At 56.0% G+C, this 25,487-nt stretch overlaps 9 protein-coding genes across 9 annotated transcripts; 6 read left to right on the forward strand and 3 right to left on the reverse strand.

Moving 5' to 3' along the window:
- Window positions 1-713: 713 nt before the first annotated feature.
- On the forward strand, window positions 714-3,587 carry BKA78DRAFT_333736 (pre-mRNA splicing factor; the record flags this gene model as incomplete). Its single annotated transcript, XM_066890125.1, has 2 exons — window positions 714-1,069; window positions 1,163-3,587. The coding sequence occupies 2 exons, from the start codon at window positions 714-716 to the stop codon at window positions 3,585-3,587; spliced, it is 2,781 nt and encodes a 926-aa protein (XP_066740053.1).
- A 645-nt stretch (window positions 3,588-4,232) lies between these two features.
- Window positions 4,233-5,346, forward strand: BKA78DRAFT_299636 (uncharacterized protein; the record flags this gene model as incomplete). The annotated part of the gene is made up of 2 exons (XM_066887078.1): window positions 4,233-4,259; window positions 4,342-5,346. 2 exons carry the CDS (start codon window positions 4,233-4,235, stop codon window positions 5,344-5,346), a joined length of 1,032 nt encoding a protein of 343 aa, XP_066740054.1.
- Window positions 5,347-8,705: 3,359 nt separating this feature from the next.
- BKA78DRAFT_299637 (uncharacterized protein) lies at window positions 8,706-9,110 on the forward strand (the record flags this gene model as incomplete). The annotated part of the gene is made up of 1 exon (XM_066887079.1): window positions 8,706-9,110. One exon carries the CDS (start codon window positions 8,706-8,708, stop codon window positions 9,108-9,110), a length of 405 nt encoding a protein of 134 aa, XP_066740055.1.
- Window positions 9,111-11,419: 2,309 nt separating this feature from the next.
- On the reverse strand, window positions 11,420-12,820 carry BKA78DRAFT_46442 (oxidoreductase ucpA). Its single transcript, XM_066893229.1, has 3 exons — window positions 12,578-12,820; window positions 11,789-12,497; window positions 11,420-11,684 (listed from the first exon to the last, which is right to left on the reverse strand). Exons 1-3 carry the CDS (start codon window positions 12,612-12,614, stop codon window positions 11,648-11,650), a joined length of 783 nt encoding a protein of 260 aa, XP_066740056.1. The 5' UTR covers window positions 12,615-12,820; the 3' UTR covers window positions 11,420-11,647.
- A 706-nt stretch (window positions 12,821-13,526) lies between these two features.
- BKA78DRAFT_325860 (Aldehyde/histidinol dehydrogenase) lies at window positions 13,527-16,059 on the forward strand. The gene is made up of 4 exons (XM_066889392.1): window positions 13,527-13,774; window positions 13,899-13,986; window positions 14,239-14,625; window positions 14,695-16,059. Exons 1-4 carry the CDS (start codon window positions 13,751-13,753, stop codon window positions 15,738-15,740), a joined length of 1,545 nt encoding a protein of 514 aa, XP_066740057.1. The 5' UTR covers window positions 13,527-13,750; the 3' UTR covers window positions 15,741-16,059.
- Window positions 16,060-16,903: 844 nt separating this feature from the next.
- Window positions 16,904-17,907, forward strand: BKA78DRAFT_257714 (dienelactone hydrolase; the record flags this gene model as incomplete). The annotated part of the gene is made up of 4 exons (XM_066885212.1): window positions 16,904-16,991; window positions 17,054-17,150; window positions 17,251-17,591; window positions 17,699-17,907. The coding sequence occupies 4 exons, from the start codon at window positions 16,904-16,906 to the stop codon at window positions 17,905-17,907; spliced, it is 735 nt and encodes a 244-aa protein (XP_066740058.1).
- Window positions 17,908-18,979: 1,072 nt separating this feature from the next.
- Window positions 18,980-21,745, reverse strand: BKA78DRAFT_356787 (Cullin; the record flags this gene model as incomplete). Its single annotated transcript, XM_066892114.1, has 4 exons — window positions 18,980-19,154; window positions 19,205-21,099; window positions 21,155-21,544; window positions 21,692-21,745. The coding sequence occupies 4 exons, from the start codon at window positions 21,743-21,745 to the stop codon at window positions 18,980-18,982; spliced, it is 2,514 nt and encodes an 837-aa protein (XP_066740059.1).
- Window positions 21,746-22,188: 443 nt separating this feature from the next.
- On the forward strand, window positions 22,189-22,909 carry BKA78DRAFT_299642 (DNL zinc finger-domain-containing protein; the record flags this gene model as incomplete). The annotated part of the gene is made up of 2 exons (XM_066887080.1): window positions 22,189-22,593; window positions 22,652-22,909. The coding sequence occupies 2 exons, from the start codon at window positions 22,189-22,191 to the stop codon at window positions 22,907-22,909; spliced, it is 663 nt and encodes a 220-aa protein (XP_066740060.1).
- A 439-nt stretch (window positions 22,910-23,348) lies between these two features.
- On the reverse strand, window positions 23,349-25,402 carry BKA78DRAFT_46498 (uncharacterized protein). The gene is made up of 4 exons (XM_066893231.1): window positions 25,125-25,402; window positions 24,973-25,077; window positions 24,500-24,877; window positions 23,349-24,449 (listed from the first exon to the last, which is right to left on the reverse strand). Exons 1-4 carry the CDS (start codon window positions 25,214-25,216, stop codon window positions 23,495-23,497), a joined length of 1,530 nt encoding a protein of 509 aa, XP_066740061.1. The 5' UTR covers window positions 25,217-25,402; the 3' UTR covers window positions 23,349-23,494.
- Window positions 25,403-25,487: the final 85 nt, after the last annotated feature.

Raw genomic sequence — 25,487 nt, forward strand, 5'->3', positions numbered from 1 at the left:
TTTTGAGTTAAGGTTGTTAGGAGTGGTGCCGCTTGAGAACGTAAGGGCAAGATCATACCATCGGTAAGCAACTCTGGCATTGTGACACGCGCTGAACGGCCCGATAGTGAAGTTGTGGATTCTTGAAGGTGCAAGTAGCGAGCAATAAGGCGGAGCAATGGAGTTGGACATAGGTAAACAACGCGGGAGCATCAAAGTTACTGAGAGTGAGGTGAACCCCACGTCGCGTACGCGGGTGCGACGCGTTTTCAAAGCTTGAAGCCGGGTTGCCGCTGAATGGACTGCCGAGCTTCCGTCATGCCGATAGTGTACCAGGCGCAAGTTGAAGTGCGCTCACGCTGCCCGGGGAGTGGGACAATGGCCGCTGATGAAGAAAGTTTCCTGGTCCAGATCTCTCACGACTTTGGCCAGAGCTGGGCTTGGAGCTCCTGCCCACCGTGGATGGTTCTCGTCGGCGCGCGCCATGATTTGACCACAAAATGGACGAGGTCTTGATGACAATCTAACAAGCGTAAGAGGCCCTCACGAACATACAGGAAGACACCATCAGCACCAAAGCATCGTGTGTTGCGGTGCAGGTGGTGCCAGCAGGAAGAGCTCCGAGAGCTTCTCTCCTGAAGCGGTTAGCGTCCTTTGACTAGGGCTTGATATTTCGCCCGCCTCCGTCATGACTAAACTCCAACAACACCACCAACATCATTTGCACACACGCCATGTCGGGTCGAAGGGACTTTTTGAACCAGCCTGCGCCAGAAAACTACGTCGCTGGTCTCGGCCGTGGTGCCACCGGCTTTACCACTCGTTCCGACTTGGGTCCTGCGCGCGAAGGCCCGTCGGAAGAGCAGATCAAGGAAGCGCTCGCAAAACGCGCAGCTCAGCTCGGCCAAGCGCCACCCACCGCATACGGCGCCCAGGCGAAAGAAGAGGACGAAGACGACGAGCGATTCCAAGACCCGGAAAATGAAGTCGGCTTGTTCGCCGGCGGCACATACGATCGCGACGATGACGAGGCCGACAGGATATACCAAGAGGTGGACGACCGCATGGATAGGAGGAGAAAAGCACGAAGGTTAGTCACCCGCTCCCTATTCCCCTGCAGTCCTGGGGCATTTCGTTTATCATACTTGCATGGACAGGCTACCGACACCTTGAATCCGTTTAGGGAGGCTCGCGAACTGGCGGAGCGCGAAGAATACGAACGAAACAACCCCAAGATCCAGCAACAATTTGCCGACCTGAAACGCGCACTGAGCAGCGTCAGCGAGGAGGAATGGGCGAGTCTGCCAGAGGTCGGAGACTTGACGCGCAAGAACCGGAGGGAAAAGCAAAATATGAAGCAGAGGTTCTACGCTGTCCCCGATAGTGTCATCGCATCGGCACGCGACTCGGCCCAGCTGGAAACCAGCATACCATCAGGCGAGGCGGAGAACGCAGACGGCACAATGACCAACTTTGCGGATATTGGAGCTGCCCGTGAAAAGGTGCTGCAAGTCCGTTTAGACCAGGCTACTCAACAATCCGGGACCGAGACGGCAGTCGGAGGCACATCTTCCAGTATTGACCCCAAAGGATACCTCACGAGTCTATCCAAGTCGGAAATCCAGTCAGGAGAAGTCAACGTGGGAGACATCAAGCGCGTGCGGGAGCTATTGGAGTCTGTCATCAAGACCAATCCTAAGCATGGCCCTGGATGGATTGCAGCGGCACGTCTTGAAGAGGTTGCTGGAAGGATTGTCGCTGCAAGAAACACCATTGCAAGGGGTTGCGAGCACTGTCCCAAGTCGGTCGACTGTTGGCTGGAAAACATTCGTCTGAACGACAACCATAACGCCAAGGTTATTGCGGCCAACGCCATCAAGAACAACATTACATCCGCACGTCTCTGGCAAGCGGCCGCAGACTTGGAGACTGATCTGAGGGCGAAAAAGAGAGTCTTGCGGCAAGCACTGGACGCCGTTCCCCAGAGTGTTGACTTGTGGAAGTCTGCCATTGCGTTGGAAGAGGACCCTGCAGACGCACGGCTGATGCTTGCCAAGGCAACCGAAATCATACCCCTCTCAATAGAGCTGTGGCTCGCTCTCGCGCGCTTGGAGACTCCAGAAAACGCTCAAGTTGTGCTCAACAAGGCTCGCAAAGCCGTCCCAACCAGCCATGAGATTTGGCGGGCTGCGGCTGTTTTGCAAGAACAGTTGGGCAAGACAGACATGGTCTTCAAGGTCATGGAGCGTGGAATCAAGTCGCTGGCAAAGGAGTCGGCCATGCTCAAGCGCGAAGAATGGATTACCGAGGCCGAAAAGTGCGAAGATGACGGCATGGTCATCTCCTGCCAGGCGCTCATCAAAGAAACTCTAAGCTGGGGTCTGGACGAGGACGACGACCGAAAGGAAATCTTCATGGAGGACGCCCGCGGCAGCATTGCTCGGGGCAAATACGAAACCGCGCGCGCCATCTATGCCTACGCTCTCCGAATCTTCCCGACCTCCAAGTCAATCTGGACCGCAGCTGTGCAGCTTGAGCGCAACCATGGCACCAAAGAAGGACTTTGGAACTTGCTCGAGAAAGCCGTCGAGGCTTGCCCTGCCGCCCAAGAACTCTGGCTTCTGTTTGTCCGCGAGCGTGAGCAGGCAGGCCAGATTGACGAGGCTCGCGATGTCATTTCACGCGCGTTCAGACAAAATCCTGGCAACGAGGACATTTGGCTGGCCGCCGTCAAAATGGAGGCAGACCACGGCAACCACGACAAGGCTCGGGAACTGCTCAATGTTGCGCGTCGCGAAGCAGGAACAAACCGTGTGTGGTACCGGTCCGTGGCGTATGAACGCCAGCTTAGAAACCTTGAAGCAGCACTTGACCTGGCCACCCAAGGCCTGCAGCTTTTCCCCAAGGAGCCCAAGCTGCATATGCAAAAGGGCCAAATTTACGAGCAGCTATCCAAAATTCCACAGGCCCGCGAGGCCTACACCACGGGTACGCGCCACTGCCAACAGTCTGTACCCCTCTACCTCCTTCTCTCGCGGCTTGAAGAGCGCGCTGGTGCCGTTGTCAAGGCTCGATCTGTCCTTGACCGCGCGCGTCTTTATTGCAAGAAGAATCCCCAGATCTGGACCGAATCGGTGCGCCTCGAGCGCCGCGCTGGCAACATGTCGGCCGCCCAGACCATCATGGCACAAGCCTTGCAGGAGGTGCCCAACAGCGGCCTCTTGTGGGCCGAGAAGATCTGGCACCTCGAGCCACGCACGCAGCGCAAGCCTCGCAGTCTGGAGGCAATCAAAAAGGTCGACAACGACCCGGTGCTCTTTGTGTGCGTGGCGCGCATCTTCTGGGGCGAGCGGCGTCTCGAAAAGGCTGCGAATTGGTTCGAAAAGGCCATTGTCCTCGACGCTGACCTAGGCGACACGTGGGCGTGGTATTATCGCTTCTTGTGCCAGCATGGCACCGATGAGAAGAGGGAGGAGGTTGTCAACAAGTGCGTGCTTAGTGAGCCCAGGCATGGCGAGGTGTGGCAGAGCGTCTCCAAGGACCCGGCGAACGTGGGCAAGGGCGTGGAGGAAGTGCTGAAGATGGTGGCGGAAAAGTTGGAGGGGTGAATGTCCGGTCTGGGATAGGATACTTTTGGTAGACTGCTGAGGGGAGTTTTGAAGCCACTCAAAAAGGGCATTGGTAGGTAGCAGGTAGAGCCTCGATTATCAAGGCTCGAAAGGGATTCCATCCATTCTTCAAATGAACATGGATTCACACTGACACCCACCAGTCATCTCTATTGCGAGATATAGACTCCCAGTGCCAGTCTTTGAGCAAATTTGCTGGTTACTGTGACCCTCATCATCCACCAGATCCAACTCTCTTGGTACATGCGGCTTCCACTCGCGGCTTTGACTCTGCTTCTTTGCTTATTTGAGTGCAAATATTTTACCCGGCAACGCCGCGATATGCCCTTGCACGTAGCAAGTCACTGACGAGGTGTTGGACAAGCACCACCACCACCATTCACCTTCACATTCACTTCTAGAGTCTGCCTCCCAGCTCCTCTCCCTCCAGTCCTCTCCATCGACTGAGCTCTGATCTCCAAAAACACGTCAACATCAAACCTCGACGTCTCAACATCTGCCGCCAAACCTCTTGGTCCAGCCGCTTCCACGACCAGCCTTCAACCCTCTCTCCGCTGCGTCGGCCAACAAACATCCTCAAACACAAAACTCACCACATCACTGTCCACCAAACAACCAGCCAACATGTTGTTCCAGACGGAAGAGCAAGCAGTAAGTCCCAGATCACACACTCACCCTCCATCTCCATCCCTCCACCACCACCAACCCACCTAACACCCAACGCTACCCACAGCTCTCCTTCCTCACCTCCCACTCCACCTCCTACCACCTCACCCTCTTCGCCCCCGCCGCCACACGCATCTACGCCATCGACGGGCTCCTCTTCTCGTTCCTGCTGGAGCGCGGGCTCCCCTTCGCCGTCGCCGCCGACGTGCCGCTCCTCTCGCCGCGCGTCAAGCTGGACCAGCTGACGCGCCTGGTTGATGCTGCGCACGCCTACCAGCGCAAGCACCGCAGCCTCGCCCGCTTTGTTGCCGCTGTGGGCGGTTTGGATGGGGATTTGCTGAGTGTCCTCAAGAGGGTTGTACGCGGTGAGGAGGAGGAGTTTGGTGGCGAGGTCGAGGCGGTTGCGAAGGTGTGCTTTGCGGCCATGGAGCGCGAGCGCGACAACACCAACACCAACACCACCAACAAAAACAAACCCGCCGCCCCCGCCGCCGCCTGGACCCTGCCCGAACTGCTCGCCGCGCTCAACGACGAACTCTCCACCTTCTGGGCCAACGAGAAAAAACGCGCCGAGCAGCTCAACAACCCGCCGGGCTTCAGCCGCCAGGCCAAGTTCGACCTGCAAGCGATTTTCGACGAGGAAGACCGCGCCGAGGCGGAGGCGCAGGAGGCGAAGAGGAGGGCGGAGGAGCAGCGGCAGCAGGAGTGGGTGAGGGAGCAGATGAGGATTTGTGCGCAGGAGGAGAGGGAGAGGGAGAGGCAGAGGCAGGAGCAGGAGCAGTGGAGGAGATTTTGCGAGATGGAGCGGCAGGGCGAGTTGGGACCGACGAGTCCGTTTGGACAGTGGTTGCTGCGGGAGCAGCAGCAAGGACGGGTGGGCCAGGGACAGATGATGCAGATGCAGATGCAGCAAGGACAGATGGGTCAGATGGGTCAGCAGGGTCAGTTCGGACAGTTGCAGCAGCAGCAGCAGCAAGGACAGATGGTCCAGGGACAGATGGGTATGAGACAGCAGGGAATGGGCCAGATGGGCATGGGTCAGGGACACGGACAGCAGCGCGGTGGTGGTTGAGTGCTTGAGAGAGGACTTCTTGGCCTGGGGGGTTGACAGGACGACACCTCACGGCACCGACCTGCCTACATAGCTACGCAAGTACAAGTACAAGTACAAGTACATGGCGGCGGCGCTTCTCACAGAGAGCTATTGTGGTTGATCAGTCCGTCCAGTCCAGAGCCATCCAATGAGGAGGAGGGCTTTTTCAAAAAGATAATCAAGGCCGCGCAGTGCGCATCACTACACACCTAGCAAATAGCTATGAATGCCACTACCAACCAACCCCAACCCGAACCCCCCCCCTACTGGCGACATTTTTGCCCCCCATACTGTGCACACGTCTTTTCTTCCACTGACCTGCGGAGATGGCATCGCACTCCCCTCGCTCGGTCCACCACGCCACGTCGAGGCGAGGCCGGCTTACTCGGACAGGAAGGCGGACGCGTGGGCGGGTCGGACTCGGCGGCCAGGTTGTGCAACAGTGGGTTGGAGGGAGGGTGCTATGTGCTGACGACGGTGGAGAATTTTTGCAACCACGATGGGAGGGGAGGATAGAGAGGAGAGAGAGGAAAGGCGGCGTTTGTTTGGCCGACGTACTGCGCATGGGATAGGTAGGTAGGTAGGAGATAACCATGCAGAGCCAGTGCAGGCCATAGGTGAGTGTGTGAAAGAAAAGAAAGGAGGGACCCGATGGTTTGGTTTGTGTGGTTCTCGTGTTTCTTTGGCACACATGAGATGGATGCCGAGCTTACCAGTACAAGCAAGATATTGGATGGGCACGACTCGACGAATACACTGGACACAGACAGACGAATAATCGGATGCCTGGATGGTCAGTCGTATCACACAACCCGCGCACCACCACCACCATCATCTCGCGCACAACACCGCCTGCTGAGCTGGCTATCTGTCGAGCATGTCTGGGTTGGTCGACCACCGGCCTGTATGGCCATCTATCTGACATACCATGATAGCAGCGTCTCGCAAAGGATTCGGTGCGCCAGTAGTCCTCGAGCAGCCGTCCGTTCGTTGCGCGTCTTCTCAACGGTAGTGGATGTTGCGTGGGGGGCTTTGGAGCACGGGGCGCCGAATCAGCGGGTGCGAGTGGCACTGCGCCAACACCGCGGCACCGTTGGATAGGGTCGTGGATGACGGCAAGGGTGAGGAGGGAAACCGAGGGAGAAGATGGAGGGGAGGGAGCTTTGGTGTTTTGCGAACACTGAGGAGGGGTGTTGAGCAGGTTGTAGACGCGCCAGCTGGGCTGAGATGCATGGCAGCATAGTGGGTGACGAAAGAAATTGCTAATCCGGGAATCTCTATCGCCAAGTTAAAACACATAGAGACATGGAGTCCTCAAGCGCTTGATGCGTTCAACATGGAGAGAATTTCTCTCTTAATGGGTAGTCACAGGGAGCATTCAAGCGCTTGCGTCTAAAGGTGATGAGACGACTTGAAGCTCGGCCTGGGTTGAATTTCTTTCCTCACCTACTGTGGCAGAAGAAAACGCGAGAGAGGACGGACGGTGAGATGGAGACGACCCATGACCCCTGACTGCCTACATGCAACTACAGACTGAGTGGCTGTGTAGGAAGAGATGTTGCGCAAGGGAACCTTGATTCTAGAAGCGAGATGATGTCGGAATTGGGGGAAAAATGAAATACCAGAAGAATATTGACAAAAAAGAAACTTGAACGAAATGGTCTGCCGAACCCACAACCCAGACGCAAGCGTGCGCGGGTGCGCCCCTTGCGTGCTTGGTTCTGCTCAACCCGGGGCAAGAACGAAGGCAACGTTCCAGATAAGCACGGTCGTGCAGAGGGCGGCGTGCTTGGGACGAAAAGCAGGGCAGACGGCGAGACATGCAGGCAGGCAGACAAGCAGGCTCCTCGGTCTGGGGAGAGAGCTAGACCAGAGGTTGCGCAGTGTGATCTGACGGGGGGCGATGGCCGGGCCGAGGAAGGGAACGAGGGAAGGATGGATGGGATGGCAAAAAAGGTTGGACAGAAACAACGCAAGTCACCAAGACGCAAAAGTGCCTAGCCGAGAAAAGCGTGAAACGTGGGAAAGGGGGGGGGGGGGGGAGCGGGAGGCAGCACATTGTACTGCGCAGCGGGAAGAATCAAGGTAACAGCCGCAGCAGCAAGTGTCGAAGAACAGAGGGCGAAGAAGTGTGGGGAAGGGGGCTGTGGAGAAGGGACGAGGAAATGTGGAGAGAGACTGTTTCGACGGTGTGAAGAGAAACAGGGCGAGACTACTCTGAACACGGTGAGCAGTGAGCCAGTGGAACGCAGCGGTCGACGGGGTTGCCTCGTCGGGCATGGCGCGCGTCGTTCCCCGCGTTTTTCTTTTTTTTCTCTCCTGGTTCTTCCCCAGACCGTTACAGGTTCAAGCATTCGGGCTCGGCCGGATCGGGCAGAGTGCGTCCATCTCGATCTGCACTTGGGGGCCCGGATGGTTTAGGTTGGTCGGCGCGGACGGTCAGCATTCTTCGCATCCAAGTCGAGTCGGTGGGTGCCGGAGGCGGATGAAAAATGCTCTTCCCCAGACAAGACGCGGTCCAGGTCCAGGTCCAGGTTCGATAGATACCCCAGACGTGATTCCACACCGATAGCGGACGGGGCGGGGATGCGGAACATGTAGGTAGTGCAGCATGCAATGTACAAGTCTAGCCAGTTGGTTTGGACATGGGCCAACGTTGGTGCAGGGCCGTGGCGTCTGGCGTCTGGCGGTCTGCACGCAGTGTGTGCTGGTCAAAGTACATGGTGGTAGTGGAAGAAAAGAAAATGGAATGAAACATGACAGAGTTTCAAGCAGACGAGGAACAACGGCGTCGAGACTGGACGGCCCGTCACGACCGGATGTGGATGGACAGGGAGGAGCGTGGCAGGGCTGAAAGGTCAAAAGGTGAATCGGAAACACATGCAGCCAACCATTCTTCCCCACATTCCATTGGCCAACGTCGACCGCATGGAATGCTGCAACCACCACCACGCCCAATATAATTATTGCTCTCCTCTCGCGCCCTTTTCCTCTCCTCTCCCTCTCTCACCGCACCATCTCACCCAAGATTCAGACCATCGAGCACTGGCCTGCTTGTAGTCTCCAACCCTCCAACCTTTTACCCATCCAGCCGTCCGCGACATATCCAGTCCTCCATCTCGTCGCTTGAAACCATCCTCTACACTCGTCTCGTCCTAGCGCTGCTGACCTGTAAGCTCCATCTCGCCTGCTCGCTGCCCAAATTCTGACTACTGACGAATTCATGCAGTCTAAACTACCACACTCGATCCAGATAAAGCCTTTGACCTGCATTACTTGCTCCATTCTCAACCTCTCCAGCACCACCAACTTCTACGGAACCCATCACTCCACCAAAAATGGCCACCCCCTCAACCTACCCCTTGGTCCAACCCTTCACCAACTCCCCCTCCACATCATCTACGACCACCAACTCCCCCCACGCCACGCGCCCACGTCCCACGCCCCTCCACACACCCTCTTCATCCTCGTCGACGTCTCCATCTCCTCACCGCTCATCGTCGTCGCAATACCTGCGCTCGCGCCTCAGCCTCTTCACGCACTCGACGCTGGGCCACGACGTAGCCGCCGCGCTCAAGGCCAGCGGCCCCGTCGACGACGCAGGCGTCGGCCGCTCCGCCAAAGCTGCCGCCCTGCGCGACGCTCCCATCGAGGCGCCCCCGCCTAGCCCCGTCGACTTTGCCATGTGGGGCTTTGGCCGCGGCGGCGAGCCGAGGAGCGGCAGTGAGAGTGGTGCGTGTTAGAGTGCTCCCTCGCTCCGAGTCTCTGTGATGGGAGAGGGGAGACGAGATGGGGACGGTGTACAGAGGAAGAAGAGCATGAGGCATTACTCCTTCGTTCGTCCGACTGGTTCCCCCTGGTCGCCAGTCTTGCGCGTTCGTTGAACCAACCCTTTCCAACTATACCAACATATACGACACTGAAACCGAAACCGAAATCGGGGAAAAACATTGTCCAAAAGCCATACGTTGAAAACTTGAACATACCACGGCATCATCAAATCAATCAACTCATCATCCTCGGCGCGTCAGTTTGGCTCGACTGTGCTCACTCGTCGGGCCACAGTGGCGTCTCATCGCCAACACACACATCTCCCTCGCTCCGACTACCTCGATCGATACCTTTAACCAACCGCCAAACCGTTCGCCGTCATTGGCAGGCTGGGTACAGGTATCCGGCCCCACCACCACCACCACCAACAACAACGTCAGCAATAGCCAGTGCGCAATCACACATCATCCGCTGTCTCTACCAGCTTGGCTTGGCTCGTCGTCTCATCCATCTATCCACCCCACATTTTGCAACCCCACCCCCCCTTTCCCTTTCCTTCGAATATAAATAAATCATTCACTTCTTCTTCTTCTCCTTTGCCATGTCGGATTTCTTCTTTGACTTCAGGAGGGTGCATACCAGGAACACTACTTCGGTCATTGGGTCGGGCATGCAAGAGGGCATCATCTTTCGCTACCTACTTTTTTATTTTCTACTATATATAATCCCATCGTTTTGGATATTCGTGTGGGCTAGGCGAAGGGACAAAGCGGAAAGGAAGCAGATTGTTTGTGGATAAGATGTATCGGCCAACGGCATTCATTGGCGGATGAGAAGAGATGAGAGAAGGGGACGAGAAAAATGGATGGTGGTGCAAGCTGTTTGTTGGCACGAATGAGAAAAAGTACAAAAAGCACAAACCAAATGAGATTTCTTGCTGACAGTCGCGTCACCATCCTGCCCATGCGTTTTCTATTGACGTACTCGTCTTGTGTTCGAACGATTTGAAAAGTCAATGTGTGTACTACACAGGGAGGAGCATTCACGCACCTTGACACTGAAAGACATGGATGTTTGAGCTCGCAGCTGTGAAGGATACCTACCTCCTACGTAGCTGCAGAGAGCGGTCGAGCACTTACTCGGGCACCCGGGGGCGCCTCAGAGACCGAGACGGCGAATGCGCTACGTTCCCTACATGTACCTGATGGAACATATACATCCGACGTGTATGCATTACCATGACTTGGTCAACAACGTGCTCACTCAGTGCTAGTAGGTCGGTCGCAACAAGACTGACAATCCCAAGGGGGTGCCAGGGCGCTCGAATACTCCCTGTCGTCATGTTCGAGGACTTGGTCGTTTGTTGGTGCGTGGACCCCATGTGCTCCGTCCGGGCGCTCGACTCGATCAACCTACCAACCACCTTTTCAAAGTCTTCATCTTTAACATGTCAGCTGAAATATGGGTCTATGCCTAGCGGCATGTATATCTGCTAGCCCCGGGAGCCCTGACGGATTTCCCCTTTGGCAAATGCGCCGAAAGCTTGAGTCGAAGCCAGAAAGGACAGCAACAACCAATCGCACCAAACAGAGATGGCAAAACATAAAGCGGCAAACTCGGCCAAAAACCAGCATGGCAACTGTAACTCGCACCACACGCATTAGTGCTGCTGCCTGGTGTGGTGCCTGGTTGAGTGTGTGCAGATCCAACTTCGATAAGGAACATCCCCCCAGTTGGCAACAAGTGTCTTCTGGGTAAGAGTTGGTCCCCCGGGTTCGATCTGCTGCGCAGTTGTTATTTTTTTGTTTTGCGGTTCTTTCCAACCCCCCACCCCCCCTTTTTTTTTTTTTTTTTTGCTGCGCTCGCTGGTCTGGAGGCGTGAGGTGTGCCAGTTCACCTTCCTTGCGAGCCCTTGAAGGAAACAGCACTTCAATCCACCTCATGCGTCCTCAAAGTAGACGCGCTCGCAAGTATGCTGAGAAGTGTGCTGTGATTTGAGTCGTTGGGTCTGGCTGGTGTTCTGTCAAGTAGTGGGTGGGCGTCTAGAATGATATCTTGATTATTTTTTTTTTCTGGGGGGGGGGGGTTTTATGCGGCAAAGGATTGGGAGATGCAATGGTATTGCACTACTGGAGGTACTTTACATGCCTGACTACCTACATACCTTTTGGTGTACTTTCCTTCCTCTTCCCACCCAGTTTTTCCAAAGGGCGGATGCAGAGCCAAAGGAGGGATATGGGGTGAACGGAGCACGAGAGCAAACATGAAAACAAAACAAGGTGTTGAAGAGGATATATTGCTCTGTCAGGTCAGTGTCATGCGAGCACACGTGGATTTGGGTTGATGTTGTACAGATGCATGTGTGTCATGATAGCGGGGGATCGATTGAAACGGCGAAATATCTGCCTGCTGTTCTCCTGATAGATGGAGGGAGAGAGCTCTGCTTTAATGGCTGGCTGTCTGGCTGGTCTGACTTGCCTGTTCCCTTTCTTCCTTTCTTTCTCTCCCCTCAAATGCATCGGCCTCCGTCCACGGGTAGGTTGACGCTGTACGCAGTCAGTCAGTCAGTTCATCAGCATCTCCGCGCCCCCCCCCAACAAGTCCAAGAATAAAAGGCCAGGAGAAAAAACAAAAGACATCAAAAACTCACCCCGTAACAAAGCCCGCCTCCTCGCCCGCCAACCACACACACGCACCAACCACATCCTCCACCCTCCCAATGCGGCCAAGCGGGATCCCCTGCGCCAGCTTGGCCCGACTCTCCTCACTATCAGGCCCGACAAACGTCTCAAACAGACTCGTCGGCGTAATGAGCGGCAGCACAGCATTGACGCGTATGCCCAACGGCCCGAGTTCGGCAGCCAGCCCTTTCGTCGCATTGGACACGGCGCCCTTGGACGCGTTGTACCAGACGAGCTCAGGCCGCGGGCGCTGGCTGCCCGTGCTGCTGATGTTGATGATGGCAAAGGGGCTGTTTTTCTCTTTGGTGGTAGAGGAAGAGGGGGGAAGAGACTTGACAGCCCGCGCAAACGCATTGCACCCCAAATACACACTCTTGACGTTGACCGCCATGACGCGGTCGAACTCGTCCTCGGTCACGTCGAGCGTCGGCTTGTGCGCGTACGACGTGCCGGCATTGTTAACCAGCACATCGACGCGGCCGTGCTGGGCCACCGCCGCCGCGACGGCCGCGTCCCAATCCGCCGCTTTGGTCACGTCGAGCGCGTGGTAGGTCAGGTGCGTGGGATTGCTGGCGACGACGGCTTCGCCGCCCGCCGCGTTGATGTCGCACACGAGGACGTGGGCGCCTTCGGCGGCGAAGGCGCGAGAGATGGCTGCCCCGAAGCCGGATGAGCCGCCTGGGGAGCGGATTAGTGGTGTGTTGTGGTGAAGAGGGAGAGGGAGAGGGGAAGATGGACGTGATGCTGGACAGGCTGACCTGTGACGATGGCTACTTTGCCGTCCAAACGTCCCATGGCGGATGCTATCTTTCAGGTCCTAGAGTGCTCTTTCAGTCGACAATTGAAGCTCTTCCAGTGCACCAGGCCGCTCAACCCAGAGTCCAAGTATCGTGTTCAAGTACGCGCAGACAGAAAGATTCCAGTCCCAATAATGACCAGCCTGCAAGCCCGCCCACTTCTGCACGTCAGCTTCGCTCGTCCCCTTCCCCGCTAAAACTCGTCGTCTCCAGCCCAGTCGTCGAGTGGAGGGGTAGGTACCAGCCTAGGTACCACAACAACGTCATCCGCAGCACCCACAAATCTCGTGGCCTATTTCCCGCCGCAAAACAAACCCAACCCGCGGCATCAACAAAACCGCCAAAGCATTCCCCCGCATGGCCCCTCATCCTTGTACTCGAAGTTCGCTTAGCGACCGAGGCCTGGTAGCAAAAGTCGTGGCACACGTAACTACGACTGCTCCCTGTAACTCGACGCAAAGGACTTGGTAAATTCTGATATCAAGTGCGTAAGGCGCTTGAATGCTCCCTGTATACGTACCTTTTAACATGGAAACTTTCTGCTGCTCTACGGCCGCTTCTACTTTGTTGCTTTCTTGTGGTCAAGCTCCTATGTGTGCCACAACTTTTGCTACCAGGCCTCGGTCCCGCCTTTTCCCCGCAGGTTTCGGGAAAGGTTGGCAGCTCCTCCGCACCAGCGCGCGTACTGATTGGTCGCTTTCGCCCGGATGCTCCAAGGGTGGGTTGGTGCGGGAGCGTGGCACGCATGCCGCAGTTGGCCTTGGTTAGCTCGACTGAATGATGGGTGTAGGGAGAACCAGGCTCTCGAAACACCTGCCTACCTGGCAGACACACTACTGGAACGAAAAACTTCGTCTACGACAACCATAAGTATTTTGAACAACGCAGGAGAATTCGAGGACGGATCACAGGTGAGCATCTACAGCAGCACTATTGCAAACTACAGCTGGCTGTGCCACACTTTTTCTTTTCGGCTCCAACCTGAAGAGAGAGAGAAGAAGCAGGGTAGTCGACGACCAGGCAGGGCTGCTGCCGCAGATGCCTTCCTAGTCACCTTTTCATATATTAAACGCTTGCCGTCGCGCCACGCTATCCTCGTACATTGCAGACTGACACGTATAAAGCAGACAGACCATGGCCTACGAGCTCCCGTTCACAGTACGTAGACCGCTTCGCTTTTCTCCCGTCTTTGACTGCCACACGGCAATGTTGCCAAAAAACTGGCGGCAGCGCGTCTCCTCGCGCCTTTAATCATTGAGCGCTGACTGACGTCGCGCTAAAGCTCAAAAACCCGGCGCTGCTCCAGAGCCAGTCGTACGTCCACGGCAAATGGACAGACGCGCAGTCCGGCAAGACGTTTGAAGTCGTCGGTCAGTTCAATCCACTCCCCTTTTTTCTCGTTTGTTCTTTTGAAAGATTTGGTCCCCCAAAAGATTACCTTTTTCCCAAGGCCTTTTCGAACGCCTCTTCATGGTTTGTCGTAGCCACCAGCGTGCTGAGAAGCTCGTCACACAACATTCGCGCATGAACGGGGTTCCCATTTCCTATTTCCTTGTCTCTTTTGTTCGTTCGAAGCTCTCGCGACTGACTCCTCGCGCGTCGTCCTCGCGCCCCCCCAACAGACCCCGGCACCGGCAAAGCGTGGGCATCATGTCCCGCCAACTCGGCCGCCGACGTCGACGCGGCAGTGCAATCATCGCACGCCTGCTTCGAAAGCTACCGCAAGCTGACGCCGCGCGCGCGCGCCAAGCTGCTGCTCAAGTGGGACAGCTTGATTCACGAGAATTATGACGACCTGGCCACGCTGCTGACGTACGAGACGGGCAAGCCGCTTGCCGAGGCGTACGGCGAGCTCGACTACAGCACCGGCTTCACCTGGTGGTTTGCGGGCGAGGCCGAGCGGATTCAGGGAACGGTTTTTGTGCCCGCCGCCCCGAATAGGCGCGTTTTTACCGTCAAGCAGCCGCTCGGCGTCGCCGTGGCGCTGGTGCCGTGGAATTTTCCTGTTGGTGAGTAAGCGTCCGGCCGGTTTGTTCTGTGAGTCTGGAAAGCAGGCAGCTGAGCATCGTCAATACTAGCCATGGTGTTGCGCAAAGTGGGCGCGGCGCTCGCAGCAGGCTGTACCATGATTGTCAAGCCCAGCCCGGAAACGCCCATCACCTGCCTCGCGCTGGCGCACCTGGCAACCGAAGCAGGCTTCCCTCCTGGAGCCTTCAACGTCTTGACGACAGACATGGCCACGACGCCGGCGCTGAGCGAGGCGCTGACACGGCACGCGCTGGTGAAGAAGGTGACGTTCACGGGGAGCACGCGCGTGGGCAAAATCGTCGCCCGCAACGCCGCCGACGGCCTCAAGAAGGTGACGCTCGAGCTGGGCGGCAACTGCCCCGTCCTGGTGTTTGACGACGCGTCGCTCGATCAAGTCATGGCGCAGCTCGTGCCGCTCAAGTGGCGCCACGCCGGCCAGGCGTGCATCACTGCGAATCGGATATACGTCCAGAACGGCATCTTTGATGCTTTTGTCGAGCGCTTCGCGGCCGAGACGGCCAAGCTTCGCGTCGGCCACGGCGCCGCCGACGGCACGACCATGGGGCCCGTCACGACTCCGCGCGGGCTCGAAAAGGCCGAGTCGATAGTCGCGGACGCGCGCGCAAAAGGCGCGGCGATTGTGACGGGCGGCAAGCGCGTCGAGGGCAAGGAGGGAGGCTACTTTTTCGAGCCGACAATCATCACAGGCGTGACGCCCGACATGGAGGCGTCGTGCGAGGAGAACTTCTCGCCCATTGCGTCCATTTGCAGATTCGAGACCGAGGACGAAGCCGTGGCGGCGGCCAACGCGACGAGCATGGGGCTGGCGAGCTACGCCTTTACCAAGAATGTCGATCGCATGTGGCGCATGCTCGAGAACTTGGAGGCCGGCATGATTGGCATGAATACTGGTGAGTCGTCTCGTTGCAGATGCCCGGACACGGCTGACCTTGGGATAGGCAATTCTTCAGCCGCCGAGTCGCCGTTTGGCGGGATGAAGGAGTCGGGTTACGGAAAGGAGTCGGGGAAGGACGTTGCGGTTAACGAATACCTCGTGACCAAGACGGGCACCTTTACCCTTGAGGGCCAGTACTGAGCATCCGTCGAAGCCGTGGTGACGCGAATGGATATGGATGAGGTTAGTGATGTGACAGCAGATTGTACAATGAGAGGAATCTTCCAGGACTTTGCTCTTGTGTCTCCTGTGGAGTCTCAATCCAGTGGTCGAGTTGAGATCCAAACGCCTAACGCAGGTCAGCAACCCTCGATGCAGCACGCATTAGCAATCAACAGTCTTGTGAGACTTGCGACGATAGCGCAGGCTTGCATGGTGTTGAAGTGGACAGGCATGTAGCGGGTAAGATCCTTCGCCGAAGGTCCGTCTTTCCGAGCCGGCATGCCGACCACCAGGGTGGTGGTTCGTCTCGAGCTTCTGGCAAGCATGCATGCACGCCGATCTGACGACTGACAGGGACCAGCTCAAGACCCATGGGCCTCACCGGTTTCCCCAAATGGGCGCAGGCGCAACAGTGACAGGGGCGCAAAGTTCATGCGATGTTGAGGCGGGACGTGTCGAATTGCCCATTGCTGCGTTGGGAGAAATGGCCGGCAACGGCGAGGGAAAAGATGGAAATGGAGCAGACGCAGGGCAGCAGATCTCTTCGGACAAGCTTTAGCGAAGATGCGCCACGTGGATGCGCGGTGATGATGGCGGCCTGCGTGTGGTGGGCTGGACGGATAGGGGGCCCATGACGTGGGATTTTGCTCTCCCCTGAGAAACCCATTGAGGCCAGATGCAGCGCCGGAGACAAATGAGACCACGGCTTATGTCCGGAGAGACAGCAACTCGAATTGTAGATGGATGTTTGGAGAGTTGTTGACGGGAGGACGGAAGTTCCGCAGAGGCCGTTGCGGAAATAAGAAACGGCCTTTTGGCTTGTGGTAGCACGCGGCGGGGGTCAGCTTAACCTCTCAACCTCTACCGAAAGGCTTCGAAGACGACAGCTACACACGCCAGCTTACACGATGATGATGCGAAAAGGAGCGCTGCAAGTCTTTGCCCTTCTCGGGTTTGGATAACGGCAACCCTTCCCAGTCCAAGTGCGTCAGTCACTGGTCCCCACCATTCCCACCGCATGGACATTTCCGAACACTGCCCGCCAGCATGGGATAAAAAGACCTCGGACTACTACGCCACGCCCCTGCCATCACCACTTTCTTCATTCACTCTACTACCACCACCCTCACTCTATCATCACAATGGCCTCCAACCCCCCCGGCAAGTGCTGCACCGTCGGTGTCAAGCACGAAGGCGCTGCCCAGGGCAAGCTTGAGCAGGTCGGCGGCAGTACGTCAGGGCAATTGATTGCCACTCCTCCCTTTCAGTCCCCCTCTAACGCCCTCTCGCAGTCGAGTCGTACGTCGCCTACCCCGCCGACAAGAGCACCGAGAACGCCATTGTCATCTTGACCGACGTCTTTGGCCACGAATTCATCAACTCGCAGCTGTAAGCCCAACCATCACCACCACCACCATCACGACGACCGCCGCGCCGCAACAGCTCCACCCACCTCCAAGAAAACGACCCCTCTAACACCCTCTCCCAGCATCGCCGACCAATACGCTGCCAACGGCTACTACGTCGTCGTGCCCGACCTCTTCAACAAGGACACGGTGCCGCTGAACATGGCGGGCTTCGACTTCATGGGGTGGCTGCAGAATCACCTGGTGCCCAACGTCGAGCCCATCGTGAGCGCCGTCGTCAAGGCTTTGCGCGCCGACAAGGGCGCCAAGCGCGTCGGCGGCGTCGGCTACTGCTTTGGCGCAAAGTACGTCGTGCGCGCCCTGGCGCCCGGCAACATCGACGTCGGCTACGTCGCCCACCCCTCGTTCGTCGACGCCGACGAGCTGAGGGCTATCAAGGGCCCCCTCAGCATCGCTGCTGCTGGTATGTCGTCCTTCTCCATTTTCCCTTCAAAATTCCCCCTCCTTACCCCTTATCGTGCTTCCTTATCAATTGAGACCTGAACCCCCCGAAACTGACGTCATTTGTAGAAACCGACGACATCTTCCCCGCGGCCAAGCGCCGCGAGTCCGAGGACATCCTCGTCGACATCAAGGCGACGTACCAGATGAGCCTGTTCTCGGGCGTCGAGCACGGCTTCGCGGTGCGCGGCGACGTGTCCAAGAAGCACGTGCGCTACGCAAAGGAGCAGGCCTTTTACCAGGCCGTCGCTTGGTTCGACGAGCACCTCAAGGCTTAGATGGTGGAAAGAAAGGAGGGAGAGCGAGAAAGGGGGGGATAGAGATAGAGGAATGGGTAGAGAGAGAAAGAGCATCATCCAAAGCATCTAGCCTGTCATGAAAGCCGAAAACAAGTAAACAAAAAAAAGAAAAATTGCAAATCATCTTGCCTGCTTTTGTCCACACACCGTGATGTCCAGCGGCGCGCTCAGAGTCAGAGTCGCTGCACTTACATCACCCACCTACCCTACCCCTCTACCTCTCCGCAATCACCAAGAACGTCACTAGCAAGCCACATGCCCCAGCAACGGATGAATCTGCGAAAAATCTGTTGTCCCTTTTTGCCTCAGCTCCTAATACCTGTGAAGAGTACGAACGCAATCAAGCGCATACGCTTCGCATGACCCGATGCCTTGCCTTTCCTTTCCCTTCATCATCATGGCCCATCCATCCACTCCAAAGCCAAGGTACCTAGGTACTTCCCGCCTACCCGCCTGTCTCCCTCTGCCCCTCCGACGCGGACTTACTGCATCGCATCGGCCATCCCAGTCGATACAGCGACGGAGAAGAGGCAGAAGGGGAAAAAAGGCAGGGTGAGGCGACTACCTCCCGCGCAAAGCGACCTGCCTGCCTGCCAGCCTGCCAGCAATCCCGAAAACAGTCTCTCTCAAAAAAGCCATTTGACGCCATCCATCCATCCGCCCACCCATTCCATCCCAAAGAGTGCGCCACGCGAACCTGACCTGAACCTGAACCACCAGGAAAAGAAAAGAAAAGGCTTCATTTCACCCCGCTAACCGCCGAAAATGCAAATTTGGGAAAAGAGAAAACGCAGACTGACTCCAGAAGAGTGATGATGGGAAGAAGAGGGGAAAGGGAGAGTGGATTGGGGAGATGATGGCATTACTGGTAGAGGACGGAGATGTGATCGATTTTTGCGTTCATGTAGACGCGCAGGATCATTCGGACGACCAACTCTGCCACAGTGTTCCAGTGCTTGATGGACAGCACCACCACCAGGCCCGTCGGAGCGCAAGCATGCTCAGCAGAAAGACACAGTTGGAACCCCATCCAACCAACGATAATTCGAGATCAAGCCAGGTAGCGGTAAGCGGGGGGCTGGGCGTCCTCGATGCGCTCGAGAAACTCGCGCTCAATCAGCGCCTCGATGCGCTTCTTGATCATGTTGATGTCGGGCTTGAACTGGTTGGTGAGCTGGCTGACCGTCTCGGAGACGAGCTGCGAGTGCGGGAGCTCCTTGCGTTGCCTGGGATGTTTGTCAGCATATACAGCAGAGACAGGTGGGGGAAAACGTACTTCATGATGCGCACCACAGCCGCCTCGATGCAGTAGCGGCGCTCGTCGTTGTTCTTGTCCTCGGTCTCACGGCGCTCCCTGTCGCCTTCGACCTTGTTGCCCGCCGTCACGACGCCAATCTTGAGTTTGTGGAACTTGCCCACGAAGCCGGCGTTGAACAGGAACCTGTCCGTCGGCTTGACGTCCTTGCTCATGGGCTCCTTGATGAGCACGCGCGTCTTTGGTGCGACGGCCAAAGATTGCAGATTGCGGACAAGGTCGTGAGCGGGAATGTTGGTCTTGGCCTGAATCTCTTCAAAGGTCAGAGCCTCGCCTTCGGCCACGTCGTTGAAGAGCATCAGGATGATCATGGCATAGGTTGACACATTGATTTCGTGTTTGCGCTCCCGGAAGCCTTCCTTTGAAGGGACCTTGGGGAATGTGGCTCTAATGTCGGCCGAACCCATGCTACCAAGCCAGGTAAGAGTGCGGCCCGAGTGACGTCCGCCATAGAAGATCTCAAACTTCTTCTTCATCTCCTCGACTTCTTGTGGATAGATGCATTTGTTCTTTTGTCCATTGTCGTTGTTGTCGCCATGACCTGACATGGACTCCAGAGGCCAGGTCATGCTGGTGAGGATGTTGACTGAAAGCTCGACCCGCCTAGAGTCAGCATTTTCGACGCTGGTTACGGCGCTCTTGAAGGCGTTTGTAAGTTCTTCCGAAATGGCCATATCCTTGAACATGGCCTCCAGCTTGGTCGTAAAGTTGTTTCCAAGCTCAATCTTCATTCGCGAAATCATTTGCTTTTCGACTTCGTTGCTCAGAGACTTGCTCATGAGCAGACGCCTGCAGAGATGCTTCTTGTAGTAGCGCTCAAACAAGTCCTTGTCGACAATGTATCGTAGGAGAACGATGGCCTTTTCCAAGACGACATCAACTTCAGACTCCGTCTTGCCCTTGATGCCTTTCTTCATGTTCTCATCGATGAAGAGCGAGATGTATTCCGAGCTCCTTGGGAACGAGGATGAGTTGATGAACTCGGTGAAACTCTTGGTCAAGGCCGATTGCATTGCTTGGTCCGACTTGAAGGAGTGTCTCCAGATGGCGTCAAATCTGTCCTTGAGGACCAGCACATCTTCGACCCACTTGATGGCCGCCACGGTCGCCGTGTTTGCACTCTTCTCCGCGGGCTTCTTCCCCTTGTCGGCTTCCCCGTTCTCGGCTGGCGCTGGTGCAGGAGGGGCCTGAGCTGCTGCTATCGCAGCCTTGTTGATTTCTGAGCCTAGCTCAACCACCTGCTTCTGTATCGCGTTGACAAGCTCCGTCTTTTTCGAGTCGACTCGGGCATTGAGATCGTAGACCAGCCCAAGATCGTCCAACCTCTCGTTGGCAATCATGAACTTGACTCCGCTGTCTGACTGGATGAGGTCGCGAATTCTATTCGCAATGAGCTCGTCCTCGACAACCTTTTCAATCTTTTGAGTTGACGTCTCCGAAAGGGTGGACTTGCAGCGGTCAACCTCTTCGCGGATCCTTCTACTTGTGTGCCGGCAATAGCCACCGGCATCCGATTCACGCAAGAGCTTTTCGCTCTCGGCCTTGTAGAACTTGTGACTGGCCTCGAGATATGTAGGCTCGAAAGAGGTCACATAGAGGCGCTGGTTGATGTCTTCGGACATGCCCTCAAACAAGCTCTCGAGCATATATGTGCATGACTTGATGAGGTGCTTGTCAATGACATCTCCGGTCCTTTCCATATGTATTTGGTCGAGGATGATTTGCGTAATAATCTCCATCAGCGTCTCGCCGTCATCCTGCACATTGGGCGGCGACCGCAAGATGTGGTCCCGGAAAAGCTGTAACGAAGTCGTGTAGATGGACGGTTTCCTGTTGTCCTGGCAGAAGACGCGTTCCTGTTGTGGTCCCCATGTCAGCGCGAATGTAAGACGCAGAGGTTGTCAAACCCACCATGTACATCAAGACATCCGTCAGCATGGTCATGCATAGCTGATAGTCCTGCCATTGCTCTCTGACGCCCCTCAGGAACTTCTCCTCCAGCAGTCGGCGCTCATTTGTCGTAGTTTGACTCTGGGAACTGCCGCCGTTCAAACTCAGCAGAAGGCTGCTGGAGATGAAGCTCGAGGCACCAGCCTTGACTTCGTTCCTCAACCAATCCTTCTCAAAGTCTAGCACCCGGTTGTACAGCTCTTGGCCTTTCTTCTTAAGAATGACGCGATACGTGTGCCGGTACAAGGCCTCATAGGAAAGGTCCGACGCGTTCTTGGTGTGGATCTGGCGAATGGCGGAAGCAATGGTGGCCCAAGTCGTGTCAAAGTCAACATCACTTCCGGTTATGCCCTAAAGTGACCCCAAAGTTAGCACCAATCCGGATCTAGAGTTCTTGCTCCCTTAACCAGAGCTTGCCGGCGGGCAAGTCAGATCGGAGGTCCGGCGGAGGCAGGTGGTCCACAACCCACCAACGGGACATGGCTCGGAAAAACGTACCCTTCGCGGCGGTCTAATCTTGTTCCTCTGCTGCTGCATTCTACCGCTGTACATGTTGACTCTAGCAGCGCCCTCAGTGTGGCCCAGAATGTGATGCGTGTGAGGTTCCGGGTGTAGCTAGCTCTCGGCACGGGACGCGGACGTTGGTGGGCTGTTGCTGAGCTCCAAGATTGAGTGGTAGGAGGCAGGCGAGCGAGAAGACGGCGAAGAGAAGGCGTTGGAGTTGATCAGGAGCGATCGGCAGGCACACGCATCGTTGAGCGCACGCGAATCGAGGTGACAGACGCGTAGTTGAAGGTGAAAGTCCGAAGGATGGGTGGAAATGGAATAGAAGCTCAGGTAGTGGCGGCTTCCGAAGAGGTGCCGTTGGTGAACCCTGGGCCTGCACGGTATGACGACGAGGGAAGATCATCCAGTCCACACAAAACCTCTTCGTCTTCACCTTCGCTCCGTCACTTGATATAGCTGTCTCACCAACCTCGCACAAGTCCAAAAGCATGTCCTCACCTCGCGCTCTCCTCCGCCTTTGTTCACGCCAAGCGAAACTCTTCTCAGCACCTCGCTCCGCCGCTGCGCCGGCCCGCCGCGTTCATACAGCTAGCCGCCATCAAAGCCAATTGCGCCAACACCAAGCATTCCTCCCCCAGATCCACCACCGCCGCGCCTTTTCTTGCACCTGTGCGCCCCGCGACTCCAAAGACAATCCAAATGCTCCCCCGGTCCATGTTGGAGCCAAACCAGACGTGGATCCAGAAGTTCCCGCCTACAACTTGACCTTCACCTGCAGAGTCTGCACTACGCGCTCCGCTCATCGCATAACCAAGCAAGGCTACCATGAAGGCACCGTCCTCGTTTCGTGTCCCGGCTGCAAGAACAGACATTTAATATCAGACCACCTTAAGGTAAGTTGCGCTGTATCCCAATGCCCGTCTGGCACGGCACCCACTGACTTCTCCGCAGGTCTTCCAAGATCAGTCCGTTTCGCTCGAAGATATCCTCAAACAAGCTTCTGAAGGTCGAAGGGAGGGCGTGTCTCTCAAACGCGGTGCGCTCAGCTCAGATGGCGACCTCGAGCTGTGGGACGACGGCACCGCAACACCGCGCAAGGACGCGTTAAAGCCAGAGGCTCGGACTCCGACCGAACCTAATAACGAGCCCTATGGTTCATCGTTTGCCAAAAACAACGCGTCGGCGGAGAATTCTGAGAATAAGAAATGAGGCGGGAAAACAAGATGGCGCAGCATGAGGCAGGGTCTGTTTTAGATTGGGCGTTTGGAGTTGCTGTGAGGAATCAATGCAGCAAGCAGGAAAATATGTGCATTAGATACCTGCGAAACCGCTGGACTGTGTATATCTGCGGTCTGGGCGGCGAACCCAACTCTCCATCTACCCACTCCGCTGTGTACAAGACTTTGACATTGTGTTGTACTCTTCCATCTTCCATACCCGTCTTCATGGTAAGAAAATTACGTGAGAATGCGAGGCCTCCAAGTCGATTGCTCCTTGGTTGATATTTTGCTCTTCGGAATGTTTGCCACCGACGGTCATGTCTTTCAAGTTGATTGCCTGGACATTCAGACCCGCCATCCTGCCATGGGGAATAGCACTGGATTTTGGGCCTGACTGCCCGATGCCAATCTTGAGGACCGTGAGTGAAGACAGGAAGCGGGTGTTTTGGTGCGGGTCCTCTTTGCCTGCGCCTTTTCGGGAGCCGATTCGCGGTCCAAAATCAGAGCTGTCGCCTCAGAGTGATTTGCGGCGGTGGTGTGCTTTTAGTGTGTCCATATCCAAACGCAAAACACCTCAAGTTGGCCCCGAATGATTCAACAAGCCAGCAGAAGCCTCCTTCTCAAGACTGAGCTTCATCTCAAGGTGCGAGTAAAAATTCGGCGACCGGCAAAACTCGGCATACAGCGCATCTCTTATTTTGTGGCGCTGCAATGGCCCTTGGCCCCTGAACTTGACAGAAGTGCCATGCTTGGCAAGACTGCTCAAAAAGTCCGTGTCGGAAAAGTTTGGGTACTGCAGGTTGCCTCCAGGCGACTTGACCGTCGAAGCCATGCCTGTGGCGAGGTATCGGAGGATTGGAGAGAGAAATTGTGCAGTCAGCTCGGCAAAGTGTCGCCGTATCAGAGGGCCGACTGTGTCTGGTATTGGTTGGTTGGCGCGGAGGTTGTTGTCGAGGTCTTGAAGAAAGGCTCGGTCCGGCTTTAGATGTTTCTTCAAGTCCAAGTTGGACGGGATCCCTCCTGGTATGTCGAAGCCGGGGGGACAGGCAAGCTGAGACCGGTACAGCTTGATAGGCACGGGTCCGTTGGATCTTTGGAGGTACACAACATATGGCGTGGAACTCCGGGCAGCTTCTGCCGCGTTTAAGATCCGCTTGAGCAAGAAGGGGTTAGTGATGCCGACGATGAAGTGCCGAGATGTGCCACCGTTGAAACCTGCAACACAAAATTCGGATTGCATCGTTACGTAGGGCTTGACGTCGCCAGCGTAGGGAATCGGTTTGATCAAGTCAACGAGCCCAGACACAACCTGGCTGCAGAGCTGTGGGCTTTTGGCAATGACGACGATGTTTTCGCACAGAAGCATCTTTTCGAAAACCGTGTAGAGCTCCGAAAGCGACGGAAAGAAGGATATGAGATTGGCCCAGGAGGTGACGGGTTGATGTGCGTAAATTGGTTCAGATATGCTCTCCGCATGGCGAACGTGCGCAGAAACGAGCCCTTGAAGTGGGAAACCCTGATGAGGAGCACTAAAAGATTGGTCAACAGAGGGCCATCATGGTCTGAAAGAAGGTCCTACATTTCGAGCACAAGTAAGGACCCAAGGAATGGGAGTTCAAGTCGGCCAACTGACGGCGGGGGCCATGACGAAATCTGAGAACAGGCAACTTCGAATGTTGTCGGATCACAAAGGATACCACCAGCGGTCATGAGCTGGAGGACCCTGGTGAAGAAAGCCGGAAAGTTGTGGTTAGAGACAAGAACTAAGCTCTTTTGGTTGAAACGTCGTTTGGTATTACGATCGAACTCTTGGCGGAAGACACAGTTGCAGTAGAAGCTATTTGGACTCCCGTGAGGTGAACAGGGAGAGCTGAGAAGGATGTCAGGTGAGCGGTTGCGGATGGTGAACTGAAAGTTCAAATCTTCGCCCATTTCGGGATTTTGCTGTTCTGGGAAACTGTGGGAGCGTTAGGATTTCTTCGGGAGAAATTGTGGAATCAAAGATAGCATGAAGACTTTTGGAGATCAAGGAAATAGTGGGAGTAAGTCTACCTGTTGAAGCATATTGCGGTCAAATCCGCTTGGGAGAAAGCCGTATCGGGAGGATATACGAAGAGAACTTCGGGACCCAGATCCACGTTGAAGTCGCAAACGACACTGGAGCGGTCAGCCGGAACAAAGAGGAGGAGGGAAGAGATATCTACAAGGCAATAGCCCAGTGGCGGAAAGTGGAGAGAGAAAATGGCTGAGAAGTGCTGCGCTTGCGGTGGTGAATCATGTGCTTCAGCTTGTCCATGGTGTTTACAGTGCCCTGACTCGGGCCCCTTTACCGGATGGGAAAAGGTCAACGGACAGGCAGGGCGATCCGGGGGAGATTTAAGGTTAAGTGAAAGCGAAGAGGGAGCATTACGGACGGACGGTGGAGCAGGTGGCAGGGTGAGATGTGACTTGAGACGACAAGATGCAGATGCAGCACCTTTGGTGCAGGAGGTCAGGTCCAGGGCCGGGGATCGAGCTGCGCGCGACAAAGCCATGGCAAGCCGGGGGTTCTGGACGGGAGAATAGAC

This window comes from Phyllosticta capitalensis, assembly GCF_038381095.1.
Source record: "Phyllosticta capitalensis strain CBS 128856 chromosome Unknown BKA78scaffold_11, whole genome shotgun sequence".
NCBI lineage: Eukaryota > Fungi > Ascomycota > Dothideomycetes > Botryosphaeriales > Phyllostictaceae > Phyllosticta > Phyllosticta capitalensis.